We start from the raw sequence: 16,064 nt of genomic DNA on the forward strand, positions 1-16,064 counted from the left end.
AGGAAGGCTTTCTTATCTCTCCTTGCTATTCTTTGGAACTCTGCATTCAGATGCTTATATCTTTCCTTTTCTCCTTTGCTTTTCACTTCTCTTCTTTTCACAGCTATTTGTAAGCTCTCTTCAGACAGCCATTTTGCATTTTTGCATTTCTTTTCCATGGGGATGGTCTTGATCCCTGTCTCCTGTACAATGTCACGAACCTCCATCCATAGTTCATCAGGCACTCTGTCTATCAGATCTAGTCCCTTAAATCTATTTCTCACTTCACTGTATAATTGTAGGGGATTTGATTTAGGTCATACCTGAATGGTCTAGTGGTTTTCCCTACCTTCTTCAATTTAAGTCTGAATTTGGCAATAAGGAGTTCATGGTCTGAGCCACAGTCAGCTCCCGGGCTTGTTTTTGCTGACTGTATAGAGTTTCTCCATCTTTGGCTGCAAAGAATATAATCAATCTGATTTTGGTGTCGACCATCTGGTGATGTCCATGTGTAGAGTCTTCTCTTGTGTTGTTGGAAGAGGGTGTTTGCTATGACCGGTGCAAACCTCCTTTTCTTGACAGACCTCTATTAGCCTTTCCCTGCTTCATTCTGTATTCCAAGGCCAAATGTGCCTGTTACTCCAGGTGTTTCTTGACTTCCTATTTTTGCATTCCAGTCCCCTATAATGAAAAGGACATCTTTTTTGGGTGTTAGTTCTAAAAGGTCATGTAGGTCTTCATAGAACCGTTCAACTTCAGCTTCTTCAGCCTTACTGGTTGGGGCACAGACTTGGATTACTGTGATATTGAATGGTTTGCCTTGGAAACGAACAGAGATCATTCTGTTGTTTTTGAGATTGCATCCAAGTACTGCATTTCGGACTCTTCTGTTGACCATGATGGCTGCTCCATTTCTTCTAAGGGATTCCTGCCCACAGTAGTAGATATAATGGTCATCTGAGTTAAATTCACCCATTCCAGTCCATTTCAGTTCACTGATTCCTATAATTTAATGTCAATGTTCACTCTTGTCATCTCTTGTTTGACGACTTCCAATTTGCCTTGATTCATGGACCTAACATTCCAGGTTCCTATGCAATATTGCTCTTTACAGCATCGGACCTTTCTTCTTGTACTCTATAGCAAGACCTTTTTGCTTATCTATTTTATGTGTAGCAGTTTGTATCTGCGAATCCCAAACTCCCGATTGACCTCTCTCCCGCCTCTTTTCCCCTCTGATAACCATCTGTTTGTTTCCTACGTCTGTGGGTCTGTCTCTATTTCATTGAGTTCATTTATGTCATGGTTTAGACTCCACAGACAAGCGATATTACATGATCTTTGTCTTTCTCTTTCTGACTTACTTCACTTAGTATGATAATCTTTAGGTCCATCCAAGTTGCTGCAAATGACATTATAAATGGCATTGTTTCATTCTTTTTATGGCTGAATAATATTCCTGTGTGTGTGTGTGTGTGTATCTGACATCTTTATCCATTCATCTGTTGATGGACATGACACGCTGCTTCCTTGTCTTGGCTATTGTAAATAGCACTACTATGAACATTGCGGTACATGTATCTTTTCAAATTAGAATTTTCTCCAGAAAAAAAAGGAGATCAAACCAGTCAGTCCAAAAGGAAATCAACCCTGAATCATCATTGGAAGGACTGATGCTGAAGATGAAGCTCCAGTACTTCAACCACCTGATGTGAAGAGCCAACTCACCAGAAAAGACTCTGATCCTGGGAAAGACAAAAGGAGAAGAGGGTGGTAGAGGATAAGATGGTTGGATAGCATCACCAGCTCAGTGATCATCAACTTAAGCAAACTCCAGGAGATGGTGAAGGACAGGGAAGCCTCACGGGCTGCAGTCCATGGGGTTGCAAAGAGTTGGACACAACTTGGTGACAGAACAACAACAACCAACCAAAAAGCTTTGTGCCCAGGAGTGGGATTGCAGGGTCATATGGTAGCTCTATTTTTAACCTTTTGAAGAACGTCCATGCTGTTTTCCATAGTGCCTACACCAATTTCCATTCCCGCCAACAGTGTAGGAGGGTAACAAAATGCTTTATGAAGCTTTGCTGCTGCTGCTAAGTCGCTTCAGTCGTGTCCGACTCTGTGCGACCCCATAGATGGCCTCCCACTAGGCTCCCCCATCCCTGGGATTCTCCAGGCAAAAACACTGGAATGGGTTGCCGTTTCCTTCTCCGATGTATGAAAGTGAAAGTGAAGTCGCTCAGTCGTGTCTGACTCTTAGCGACCCCATGGACTGCAGGCTACCAGGCTCCTCCATCCATGGGATTTTCCAGGCAAGAGTACTGGACTGGGGTGCCATTGCCTTTAGTGACAGTTAAATGAATGGACACATAGAAAGACTGTGCCCAGCACATAACAGGTGCTTGACAAGTGGCATCGGTTTCAAGCACCCACACTAACCCACGACCATGGGGAAAGGGGAGCAACAAAGACAGAAATATCAACTGACTCGAGGCCAATTACAGGCAGGAGGTGGGAACTTCTCTGCCGCTCCCACTCCAGCACCATGCCCTGGGAGTCTACCCCTAGGACACCCACAAAACAAGGCAAAGGGGAATAGAGAGCAATTGCCTTCCACCTGCCTACTGGCTCCCAAGGTGGGGGAAGGGCTGGGCAACTATGTCCCTTCTGAGGATACACCCACCCTCCCCGATGAGGAAGATCGGGAGGAAGGTGAATGTACGGACACACAGCCGGTGCTCATGAATTGTGGCTTTCTTCTCCCTCCTTCTCTGGCTGTGGCCATGGAGGAAGCAGCTGGGGGTCTCCAGGTGACAGCCATCCTTTAGCCATGATCCCAGTGTGGTTCCCCAGCAGCACGGGTCCCCTTCACTCGCTGCAAGAAGGAGATTAATGACTGTCTCTCTCTGACCCTCACCCAGGGCTTGGTCATCGAGCGCGTGGGACGGAGACCCCTCCTCATCAGTGGCTTTGGGCTGATGGCCCTCTTCTTTGGGATCCTCACCATTACGCTGATGCTGCAGGTGAGAGAATGCGGCTATCCCTTCCCCAGGGAGTTCAGGATGCGCATGGCTTTCGGCCTCATGCTCTGGGACCATTGGCTCGGGAAGTATGTCCAGTCTATAGGCAACTCTTGTGGTGTGGAGTTCCCAAGGGCATCTCAGCTTTGAAGCTGCTGAGCACTCTTGGGGAAAGGTGTTAGTAATGGGTCCTTGGACTGGGGTGGGGGCCAGGGAGGGAGAAACAAGAGACCTGACTTCTGGTCCTGTCGGGAAGTCACTAATGAGCTGTGTAATCTTGGGCAAGATCTGTCCCCCTTGAGCCTCAGTTTACCCATCTGTGGAATAGAGGAGATTGCACTAGATGTCTCTGAAGATGCCCCCTCCAGCTCTCATGCTCCCACTCAGGGTGGCTGGCATGGCCCTGTGAGACTCCTGTGCAATTACCACATTGATGCCCGTGGGTACCAGCAGGGGCACTGGAGCCAGCTGCCTGATGGGAATCCTGAATGTCCCGCTTACCCTCCATGAAACTTTTGGCAAGTCACTTAACCTCTCTGCTTCTCAGGGCCCCGTGTCTAAAATGGGATGGTTACCCTATGCCCAGCCCATCCTGACCTCCCCAGGGAAGGGACAGGCACGTCCTCTCACCTGCAGCATGAGGATTAAATAAGACATGCATTTGAAGTGCTGCAAACAGTGCCCAGAGCATAGTAAGTGCTCAGTGAATGCCTGTTTGCGGGGGGAATGGATGGAGCCATAGCTAATTCTTATGGAAGTGGTATCTTTTCCTCTAATGGTGATGAGGAAACTGAAGCATACGTCTCAATGAGGAAGCTGCCCCAGCTTTCACAGCTGGGCAAGGGCAGACCTGAGATTGGATCTCAGGACCTTGGGGTTTCCTCCTGCCCCTTGCACTGCTCAGGGCAGCCTGTGTTCACTGAGCATTTACGCCACGCCTCAAGCTCATCTCAGCCCTATGGGAAGTGTGGGGCGAGGTCACAGTGGTCAATAAGAATTTGCAATTTTCAAAAGTGAATCCCTGAATGGAAATCACATGTGGTGGTCACCTGCCAAAGGTCTTAATGTCCCCACATGTCTAGAAAAAGGCAACATCAGCGTGCTGGTGGGCTTCCCAGGTGGCATTAGTGGTAAAGAACCCACCTGCTAATGCAGGAGATGCAAGAAACGTTGAGTTCAATCCCTGGGTCAGGAAGATCCCCTGGAGGAGGGCATGGCAACCCACTCCAGTATTCTTGCCTGGAGAATCCCCATGGACAGAGGAGCCTGGTGGGCTACAGTCCATGGGGATGCACAGAGTCAGATACTACTGAAGCGACTTAGCACATGTCTGAGAGACAGTAGCTTGTCCTTCCACAAGGAGTTGCTGCCGGGCATGCTGACCACGCAGGAGGTGGGAATCTCTTCCTTGGGGTCATGTGCTGGCAGAGACCTTCCTTCCCCACCACCAGACAGGGTTGTTCTGGACAGAGTCTCACAGGCTCCTCGGACCAACCAAGCTGGATGTTCTGGGTCATAGTCTTTCTGGAGAGTGAGTCAGATGTCTGGAAGAGCCATCTGGAGCATGAGAACCCCTCTGGGCCTCACCCTGAGCTCTCAGAGCTCTTCCCTGCTCAGCTGCCCTCATCTCCTCTGTCACCCCAGCCCTGCTCCCCAGCAGCTGTCTGCAAAAGAGCCTGGCTCTTTCCTCTTCCCAGGGCCCTCCTTGCTCAACTGGCTTCTTGCTTTCTAAGACTCTGGCTTCCTCCCGCTTTCTCCAGGAAGCCTTCCCTTTCCCCTGTCTGAGTGAAGCAGCCTCCTCTGTCTTCCCCAGGATCCCAGGGGCAGACTTAAAACACTGCTTTACACACAGCCTTGGCTTTCATTGTTGAGCCATCTCTCTCTACCAATGGACAGTGAGTTGTGGGGGTGAGGACCATGCCCATATCATTTCTACATTTCCACCTCCCAGCAAGGCACCCGGGAGGACCTTGGAATAATCTGTCAAATAGATGGATGGATGGATGGATGGTTGGATGGACAGATGGACGGACGGATGGACAGGTGGATGGATGGATGGATAGACGGATGGATGGATGGATAGATGGATGGATGAACGGGTGGATGGATGGATGGATGGATGGGTGGATGGATGGATGGACAGATGGATGAATAGATGGATGGACAGATAGACAGATGAATGGATGGATGGATGGACAGATGGATGGATGGATGGATGGATGATTCAAGGCACCAGACCCATTTAGTACAAGAGGCTATGAGGCTCCTCCAACCCTAGACCCTGCTGCAGCAGGAGCTGGTAGGCTTGGCTTGGCATGGAAGGGCTGTTCTCCCCTCTCCCCGCTCCCCACTCCCCTCCACCCTGGAGGCCCATGCTGGGCTCTCCTGTGCCTCTGTGCCCTTGCCCATGGGGAACCCTCTCCTGGAAATCTTTTCCTTTCCTTTTCCTCTTGCCTGACTTCGGCTCAGCCTTCAAAGGTGAGCACAGACTCCTCTCTCCCCGAGTCTCTCTTAGACTGGGCCCAGGTGCCCCAGCACCTCCACACATGCTCACCCACGCTCATCAGGTCCCAGCACTGGTGACACAAGGTTCTCATCATCACCATCCAGTCTGCTAGAGCAGAAGCGATTTCCTAAACTTCTCTCCCACCAGGCGTGAAGCCACCACCCCTACCCGCCAGACAAGTGACAGCCCCTCCAAGCATATTTAATGACATGAGTTAACTCATCTCACACCTTGTCAGGACAGCAGAGGGAGAGATAGAGTGTTTTATATGATTCATAGAGATTGGCTTAGAGAAAATTTTTTTAAAGTGAAATTGCCTGTAAAATTTTCTCATATTGCCTGCTTCCAATTAAGCCCTCAAATGGTGTTATTCATTTCTCTACCACTTACCATATGCTGTGCATGATCAGTTGCTCAGTCGTGTCTGACTCTTCGCAACTCCATGGACTGTAGCCCACCAGGCTCCTCTATCCATGGGATTTCCCAGGCAAGAATACTGGAGTGGGCTGTCATGCCCTCCTCCAGGATATCTTCCCAGCCCAGGAGTCTCCTGTTTTGGCTGGCTGATCCTTTACACTGCACCACCCAGGAAGCCGAATGCTGGGACTTTGCTAAATGCTCACAGGCATCACGCCACTTCACTGTGACATCTGTACAGTAGACAGATGGAATGGCTTAGGGGTTATCATCATCCCCACGTTATGGATGCTGAAACTGAGCTCAGAGATGTAAAGTGACCTGCCTACCTGAGGTCTCGCAGATGGATCAAGGAGGAGCTGGGGGCAGGGGTGGTACCCAGGTCCTCCACCCATGACTGCTTCCTCATCTGCCCAACTGCTCTCTCACAGGATCATGCGCCCTGGATCCCCTACCTGAGTATCCTGTGCATTCTGGCCATCATTGCCGCCTTCTGCAGCGGGCCAGGTAAGGCTCTCTTCCTCACCTGCTAGCCTAGGGATTCACGATGCCACCAGGGCAGGGCATTCTCATTGTACGGATGCAAAGCTTGTGGTCTGAGGAAGGGCAAGAACCACTGGGAGTGGAGGGGGAATAGAGAGTCCCCACCTATTTAAATGCAGTGATTGTCTTGGTTTCATCCAACTGATGGTCGGTAACAACTTCACTCAAAGATGAGTAGATGGTAACATACTACAACATAGCGACCTTTAACAACTGGGAGAGCTGGGAGCTGGGATGAATGAAAGATACTCAAGTTACAGTCTGTGCCCACAGAGAGGCTACAGTTTCAAATGGAAGGTATGCTGCTGCTAAGTCTGCTAAGTCGCTTCAGTCGTGTCCGACTCTGTGAGACCCCATAGACAGCAGCCCACCAGGCTCCCATCCAAAGGATTCTCCAGGCAAGAATACTGGAGTGGGTTGCCATTTCCTTCTCCAATGCATGAAAGTGAAAAATGAAAGTGAAGTCACTCAGTCGTGTCTGACTCTTCTCGACCCCATGAACTGCAGCGCACCAGGCTCCTCCATCCATGGAATTTTCCAAGCAAGAGTACTGGAGTGGGGTGCCATTTATTCACCATTGATTATGTGCTGTACTTGGCCAAGCATTTGATGCCCGTTAACTCATTTAAGGCCCGAGACAGCTCTAGAGAAGGCAGAGGAGGGAAGCTGCTTGCCTCGAGCGGGCAGTGATGGAATCGCCCAGCCCCTAGGTCCTAACCACCACCTGTCACTGTCCCTGCATGAGTGTCCAGTCTGGAGTGTTCTGAGCCCCACTTTACCCAGGACCCAGCTTCAGCCTCAGCTCTGCCGTTTCCCTAGTGGGCAGGTCCTCTGCTCTTCCAGGGCCTCAGATGGTCAGGTGGGTGAGACTAGGGCCCCTGCCATGCTTGGCTTGGGGGCCTGTGTCCTGCAGGGGCCCTGTCAGAGACCATGCTGGGGCTGGGAAGGTGTCTCCGGGCAGTTCTGACGATCGCAGAGCTCTCTCCCCAAGTCCCTGCTGAGGTTCTCCTTTGTTTGGGTTTCTCTGTTGATGAAAACATTTCCATCAGAACAGATGGACCTGAACTTCTCTTTCTCCCTTTGCGCTGATTTTCACGGGCCTTGATGTTCCATGTCCTGTCATGTTCATCCCCACCAGGGACACAGAATGTTGCAGTGAGATGGTGGGCTGGGCCGTGGAATGATGGGCCGGGGTAGTATCAGACATACATACGCATGTGCGCATGTGCACACACTGCTGCAGTGATGAGACGGCTGGAGGAACAGGAGGTATCTTCCAGGAGACGGGGCAGCTAACGACAAGAGGACGAACAAGGAGCCCAAGAAGCAGTTAAAGGAGATTCAAGGAGAATATGCTCCATCTCACAGGGCCTCCACACCACCCACTCCTCACGCAGCTGTCACATCAGGGCCCCTGGAGGTGGGCAGCTGGTGGCTCCATGCAAGGCCAGGGGACCGTGGGGAGGAAACCCAAGGGGCAGTCTTTGCTCTCATGGGGCTCATAGACTAGTGTGACCATCTCACCCAGGCTGCGTCACCTGCCCAGTGAGGCCTGTCCTGACCACTTAATCTAAAATCAACACACATGTACACAAACAAATAAGTACACACACACACGCATACACACGTGCATACACAGAGTGTACACACACACATGAAAGTGAAGAAAATGAAAGTGCAGTCGCTCAGTCGTGTCCGACTCTTTGCAACCCCGTGGACTGTAGCCTATCAGGCTCCTCAGTTCATGGACTTTTCCAGGCAAGAGTACTGGACTGGGTTGCCATTTCCTTCTCCACGGGATCTTCCCTACCCAGGGATCAACCCAGGTCTTCCGCATTGCGGGCAGACACTTTACCATCTGCATATGTGTATACACATATGCATACACAACAAGCACACACAAACATATACCTACATACAAGTATACACATGCACACACATAATACACACACAAGTATACACACACACTCATGCATACACAAAGTATGCACACATATGCACAATACACACATATACATACACACAAGCACACACATGTACACACATGCACACACAAAATACACACAGACATGTGCATATATACACAAGCATACACAAAGATACACATACAAACACACACATACACACAAGTATATACATGCACACACACACACATACAAGGATACACATACACAAATGTACACATGTGCACACACAAGCCACAGTCACTCACATACACACACATACCCTCGATCACATCATCCTGATTTACTTGCTTCTCAGCCTCTCTCCCTGCCTCATCTGCTCACAGTATTCTCAGATGAGGATTTAATACAGGGATTGCCAATCTTTTTGTGTAAAGGGCAAGACAGTAAATATTTTCCAGGCCCCACAGCCTCCACGGCCACTCTGCAGCTCTGCAATGGTAGTGCAAATGCAGCCACAGACAGTGTGTAAATGAAAGATGACACGGCTGTGTCCCGAAGAAACCTTACTCACGAGCAGGTGGCAGGCTGGGTGCGGGCTGTAGGCCGTAGTCAGCTGATGTCTGATTTAGTATGTCTCCCTCGGTCTAGAAAATAAGCTCTGAAAGAACCTGTTTGTGCTTCATTATCTTATCCTCAGAGCTCAGAAGGGAGCCAGAACAGGCACTGTCATGGCTAGAGCTCTTCCAAGAAGGGGACAAGTCACCCCTAAAATGACTTGGTTAAATGCAGAGGCCATGGCTGAGGGCTTCCCTGGCCCCATCCTGCCCCATCCTGGCCTCACACATAGTAGCGTTCAGGCATTAAGCTCTCTTGATTTCACGGGATGTCTCTCACACATCGCCCCCAATCTGCATGACAGTCTTGAAATTAGGATTAACTGCTCCTGTTTACAGATGAGAAAATAAGCCCAGAGAGGTTACACGGTCCCCTAACATAAACCAGCTGGAAAAGTTTGGAGTCAAGATTGGAACCCAGATCTTTAAAACCTGCACTCTTTCCACCTTGTTGCAAAGGATAGCAGTTCACATCCATGCACTGTTCTGAGCTTTTCCAGCATTTTCCAACCTCTGATCTCTGTCGCCTGATCTAGTCCTTACACCAGTTCTCTGATAATAGTAACATTTATTGAGCACTTACTATGCTCCAGGCCTTGTTCTAAGTGTTTGAATGCTCATAAACATCCTATATGAATATTAGATAACACAGAGTCAGGTTGTCAAAATAAAATAGTAACAATCAGGGATTTCACTCAGACTCAAACTTGACTAATAATTCTCAGGATACTGGTCATCATAAGATGTAGGTGAAGTTTAAAGCCATCAGCACAGCTCCCTAGATTCTTCCTTGAAGATTAGAGTGCACTCTGGTCCAGATTAAACTCCCAGGGTCTCTGAATAAAACATGCCTGACAACACACATCCAGAAACTATTTTATTCATGACGCATCTTCATTTTCACTTTGATAATTACACAGCTGACACTGACATTTTCCAGTGAACTCTCCCCATAGCTATACATCCCATTCTAAATAAACCAGGTAAAGCATTCTAAAAGCATTTGTACATAAGGACTCTCTCTTATCTTTCTGCTTCAAGTACCATTATGAGACTGGATTAGCAAGTTTATAAACAGAATGGACTAGTTATTATTTTTTCTCTATTTTCCCTCTCCCTATCCCAGCTGTAAAAGGTGAATTATAGGTAAGCTGTAAAACCTTCCCTTCCCAAACTAATTTTATAGCCTTTTTATAGATGAAAAGCAAAAATCTTAATTTAATCATTTCCCCAGGCCTCATAGCTAAGAGGCGAGGGCTGGATTAGAGTTGACACCACTGTGTTCTAGGACCTGTAATCTTAACTCTGACCTATGCACATGGCTACGACTTAGTGACTGAACAACAGCAATGCACATGGTCATTACTCACTGACTGCTTGCTAAAAGGTGGGTGGAATCAGGCCTGTCGGGAAACTGACCTGCAGAACTGACACAGGATCTGGGACAAGAGAGGAAGCTTCTGTCTTTATCCTCACGTGATAGGTCTACTCTGCATTATCAGGAATCAGTCCTGTTTGTGTCAGTACAGAAAGGTACAATTTGCCATTTGTATCTAGTTGTCAAATGTCCGTGGCTGAAGGTGAATTCAGAGCACTTTGATTTTCATGGTTTCTTGCTGTTCTTGCTTCAAACGTTATCTGTACACACAGGTCAGGAGCAGTCTTTCTTCTTTGCCTCAAACTCACATATCTAAATCATAGCACCTATTGTTGACACAAAGGCTGTGTGACACATACAGACCTTCACGATGAGGTGGAACAGAACATGGGGACGCTTTCCGAGCTCCCAGGGGACCTCAGAGATTCTTTGGCAGATGAGAAACTGCCCAGGAGCTGGGATGAATTAGAACTAAGGCATCCTCAGTTTGTGAAAGAACAGAAAAATTTTCAGTCCAGTTATTCACTGGAAGATTAAGCTATGCTTTCCCTGCCAAGAAGTCCTCTCACTATGACTTGATTGCTTCTACTGATGGGGAACTCTCTACCTAACAAACCAATGCTGTGGTCCAAGGTCAGGGAACTATGGCTTGTGGGCCAAATCTTGCCCATGGCCTATTTTGTATGACCCATGAGCAATGAATGGTGTTTACATTTTAAAGGGAAAACAAGAAGAATGTGTGACAGAGACCATCTGCAGTGGCCTAAAAAGCCTCATGTATTTCCCATCTGGCCTTTTTTCAGAAAAAGTTTGCCACCCCTTCTAGAATCCCTCAGTTCTGACCTTTGGAAGAAGGGAGAGTGAGCTAGCTTATGAGGGAGGGAAAGATGAATTTCAATACAGCAGAAATGCCAGGATATAAAAGGAGGTTAATAGCAAAGGAACCACAAATAACCCAGCCAGGCCCGAGCAGTGGTTCTCAAACACTGCTGAATTACCTGGGAAGCTTTCAAAAGTCCTGATGGTCAGGCTGCATCCACGGCCAACCAAACCCTAAGCTGGCGGTGGGACCCAGGCCACATTTTCTAACACTCCCACGTGATTCCAGCTTGCAGCCAAACTTGGAAATCCCTGGGCTAGAGCCAGCTTTCCCAACTCTGTCTGAAAGCATTACAATCCCCTGAGGGGTTTAGAGAACTACAGTGAATGCTGATTCGGACCTCACCTGACACAGGCTTCGTTGGACCTCCAGTGTTGAACCCGGTGAGAACCGCTGTCCAAGATGGGTTGGGGGCGGGGGCACATCGCAGGACCCGTCGGAAGTCAGTGAGGAGCTGGAGGCAGGTCCAGGGGCATTATGTTAAGATTTACTCTGAGCTCCAGAGAGGTCTGTTTCAGGGGGATATTTAAGCATGAACTTCACGGGGCAGGTTTGCTGTGGGAAGAGATCTGGAAGGCAGATGGATGGGAAAATATATGTAGTCAAGTGGCATGAGCCAGGGGCCAGGTGGGAAACCCAGGCTACAGGAACTGAGGACCAGACTAGGGCCGTGGGCCTGGGCAGTGCCAGCTGGCAGGGACCCCATGGACATGGGCCCTGGGCTGAGTCAGGCCACTGAGGGGAAACCCACATCCCCGAGTGGGATTTGAGCGCTCTTCTGTTTTGTTCTGATAACAGCTGTTCTCCCAGGAAGAACAGTGAGTGCTGACATGATCTCTCCGTGGACAGATTGGTCGTCTTCTCCGTGCACTTAAACAAAGATGCTAAATTGAACCCATCTGCACACCTGCCTGAAAGGCCTTCTTGACCCAGTCCACAAAATCTGCCTTCTGTGCTTTTTCCCAAGCTCTCGTCCTTCTTGCGGTGACTTTGGCTCCCCTCCCAACATTTGCAAATGCTGCCTTCTCGTGATCATGACTGAGTGCTGAGTTTCAGGGATTTTAGACTCTGCTCTCCATCAGTGTCTGGGAGGCTCCCTAAGGAGAGGTCCAGGTGCACCCCCCAATCTCGGATCAGACACCTCATGTTCACCCAGCAGCTGGGTGTCACCCACTCCAGCTACTGTAGCCACAAGGTTGACCAGGGCTTAGAAACTTCACTTGGACTCATATCGACAGCACATAGCTTAAGCCCCCGGGGAAATTACATGTCCAGGGGGCACTGCCACTGGAATTGTGAGATCATGTTGCATCTTGCTAAGTGGACAGGAAGGAACAGGTCCCCGGAAGAGCTGCCCTAGGAAAGCATGGCTCGGAGCCGATGGGAGAAAAATGGCCAAGGGCCTCCCAGGCAGCCTGCCCCTCCATGATTAAATGAAAAAAAAATCATCTTCCCAGGAGAGAAGCTGTACTTTGCCCGAGGCAGCTTCTGTGGTGAGTGGATCAATGCAAGGAGACTTGACAGTGAGCTGAAATTAGTGAAGGGACAGAAGGAAAACGAGAAAGGCAGTTTCCTGCTACATATTTTATTTGTGTGCATAACCCCAAGGCAGTGGCAGAGAGGCCTAATAAAGGAGGCCCAGGATAAAAGAGCTTTATCTTTGAGGGAAAGGAGATGATCCTCAAAGCACGTCAACTGCAGTTTGAAAAGTCTTAACGATGAACAGACTGTGCTGGCTCTGAGTTCAGCCTTCTAAGGGCAGTTTACCAGCCAGTGGGGAGGACGGATGCACCCTGGTCCACGCAGCAAGATGAAGTTGATCACTGTTCGTATAAATGGGTGAATCAGGATCTGATCTGAGCTTTCCAGAAGGCTTGTGATGTCCCGATGAGGGAGTATGCCAAGCGCCCAGGGAGCATGTGATGATGTTTAAATGATGTTAGTTGCTCACTCGTGTCCGACTCTTTGCGACCCCAAGGATTGTAGCCCATCGGGCTCATCTGTCCATGGAATTCTCCAGGCAAGAATACTGGAATGGGGTTGCCATTCCCTTCTCCAGGGGATCCTCCCAACTCAGGGACAGAACCCAGGTCTCCTACATTGCAGGCAGATTCTTTACCCGTTGAGCCACTGGGGAAGTTCAGGACACTCCTATCACTCAGGAAATTCCAAGGGTTTGAGGAACTCCATGTTTTGTGCCAGGAACTGTGCTCTCTGCCAGAAACCAGGGGGAAAAGCCAAATGTATATTTATTATCCCACAGTGCCAGGCTCTGGGCCAGGATTGCAGGTAAAGAATGAATGAGACAGTGTTGCTGCCACCACAGAAGAGCAGCTGCACAGTGTACAAATGACTCACCCAAGGTCACACAGCAAGAGCAGCAGAGCTGAGAGCGAGACCCGGGCAGTGACCCTCCGGACCCTCTCTCCCCACCAAGCACCCCGCATGGCGTGGCTTGGTGGCTCATACTCCTGCGGTCCTGGGTCCTGGGGCCCATGGGAGGGTTCTCAAATATCCCATCCAGACATTGATCTGTCTGTAGACTGAAAAGATGCGCAACCTGGAAGGTGAGAATTAATTTAATTCAGCAGACAAAACTGAGGACAAAACTAAGCCCAGGAGGCAGCCTGAGACAGCTCTGAGAGACTGCTCCAAAGAGACAAGGGAGGAGCTGGGATATACAGTTTTTTCAGCAAAGACCAGGTAGTTGGAACATCAAAAGATTACTGTTCATTAAAGAAAACAGATATCTTAAGGATGTTAAGGAATTTAGTGCTTTTCTGTGTCTTGGGAAGATGCAAGAGTCTGGGCTCACTGAAATCATTCCTTTGATCTGCACCTTAGCTAGTGGAGGCCAGTATCCTGTTTTTTCCGGGCTTCCCAGGTGGCACTAGTGGTAAAGAACCCGCCTGCCAATGCAGGAGATATAAGAGACGAGGGTTCAACCCCTGGGTTGGGAAGATCCCCTGGAGGAGGGCATGGCAACCCACTCCAGTATTCTTGCCTGGAGAATCCCATGGACAGAGGAGCCTGGCGAGTCACATGGGGCAGAGTCCATGGGGTCACAAAGGGTCAGACACAACTGAATCGACTTAGCATGCATGCACTCGTCCTGTTCTTTCCAGTCCTGAGTCCCCTAGGGTGCACTGTTGGGGTGACTGCAGGGACTGGCAGCCCATTTGCCTCCATCCTGAGTCCCCTCAGGGCTCACCACTGGGGGCAGCTGTTTACTAGTGTGGCAGGCAACAGTTTTCATTCACCATAGTTAGACGTCCACCTTGGACCTTTCACGCTCTGTGGCCTTGGCACCATGGAGCCTTTGGAGCACTGGCCACAGAGGTCCACTGAGGGTGGGAGAGAGGCCAGAAGTCCACCTGTTCAGCCACTGGCCAAGGTTGCCCCTTGAAGGGGACCCTCCCACAGGCACTGTTGGAAGTGCCAGCCAGGATCTAGGAACTGAACTTTGAGAGTCCACCCTGATGGAGCCCATGAGACCCAGAAAGGGGAGAGGCTAAGCCCAACAGACCCAAGAGGAGAGCCTGGGGAGGGGTGAAGGGAGAAGAATCAAGGGAAATAGAGTCCAAACCACACACATGTGTGACGTGAACTGAGCGCCAGCCTGGCACCTGCTCTGTCTAGTGGGGAAGAGATGGAAAACATGCTGCTCCTGCCCTAGAGGAGCCCACGGGAGACAGACCTGGGAATGGATAATCTCGTTCAGTGAATTTACCCGAGGGCAGGAGTGGGAAGAAAGGAGGTGGAACCAGGGAATGTCAAGTGGCCAGCATTTGGGCAAATGTTGCTTGGACATGATCCCATTGAATTCTCTCGAGTCTGCAAGGTTGGATCCATCATCTTACAGCTGGCAAGGGTGGATGGAAGTCGAGAGTCAGCCCTGCTCTGTCTGCCTCTGAACCCCATGCCATGGGGCAGGCACTGTGCCAGACCCAGTGCATGGGCGAGTTTCTGTCCCTCGGAAATGCTGACCCAAGAGGAAGCTCAGCGAGCAGACAGCAAGGCCTCAGCTGCCTGGTCAGGGGTAGGGCAGGAGGCCAGGCCCTGCTTGGAAGAGATCCTCCCCAAGTATGAGTCTAGCACAATGCCTGGCAGTTATAGGTACCCAGACATTTCTGCTTGTTGAGTGAATGAATAAATGAGAGAGTAATTCCATCCATGGCCTTGGCCTCCACTCTACATTAAGTAGGCCAGAATTTAGATGGAGGTCAAGTCAGATGATTCATTTCCCCTCAGAAGTTAAGAAACTCTGTGCAAAACAGAGTAATAAGTACATCAATCTCTAACTTTCTTGATCAAGGAGTAATGATTGGGTGGAAGACATCAGTCTATATACATTAAAACGATTAGAGCTATAAATCAAGAGATCTTAGCCTGACACCAAATAGGTATACAGTCCTAATTTTTTTTTAACGGTTTAATGACAATAAATGGGAATCTCTCACAAGTCCAGGCTTAAAAAAAAAGTAGCAGTCATTGCTCAGGACATATTTGTATCTCTAAAAGGGATTGATGCAGAAGGTGAGGTTGAACTCTAGTAGTGTGGATTCTAATTCTTAGCTGTCTCCATGCAGTAGTGGATACCAAATGCCCACGCCCATTACCATCTGGGATCTGGGGTGAGGACTTATGAGATAACCTCTTTCTAAAACTGCCCTGCAGACTCTCAACTATCATAGAAATTTGCAATTAGGTCAAGGACCAGCACGAAGGTATTGTCAGCTGGGATTTTAAAGGAAATTGCACAAATGGCCTATTTTCAGAGGAGAGGCAGGTGAATGGGTTCAATAGAAAAGATGGAT

General features: G+C 49.2%; 1 protein-coding gene across 1 annotated transcript in view; it reads left to right on the plus strand.

Annotated features, from left to right (window-relative positions):
* Positions 1–16,064, plus strand: part of LOC104994283 (solute carrier family 2, facilitated glucose transporter member 9-like) — a gene marked incomplete at its 5' end in the record, with an annotated part of 133,150 nt that overhangs the window by 58,942 nt on the left and 58,144 nt on the right. The window contains 2 exons of the mRNA XM_010847790.1: positions 2,904–3,005; positions 6,357–6,432. Coding sequence (XP_010846092.1) covers positions 2,904–3,005; positions 6,357–6,432 — 178 coding nt within the window. The remainder of the gene's footprint in view (positions 1–2,903; positions 3,006–6,356; positions 6,433–16,064) is intronic.

Source organism: Bison bison, unplaced genomic scaffold, assembly GCF_000754665.1.
Source record: "Bison bison bison isolate TAMUID 2011002044 unplaced genomic scaffold, Bison_UMD1.0 scf7180017864255, whole genome shotgun sequence".
Lineage (NCBI taxonomy): Eukaryota > Metazoa > Chordata > Mammalia > Artiodactyla > Bovidae > Bison > Bison bison.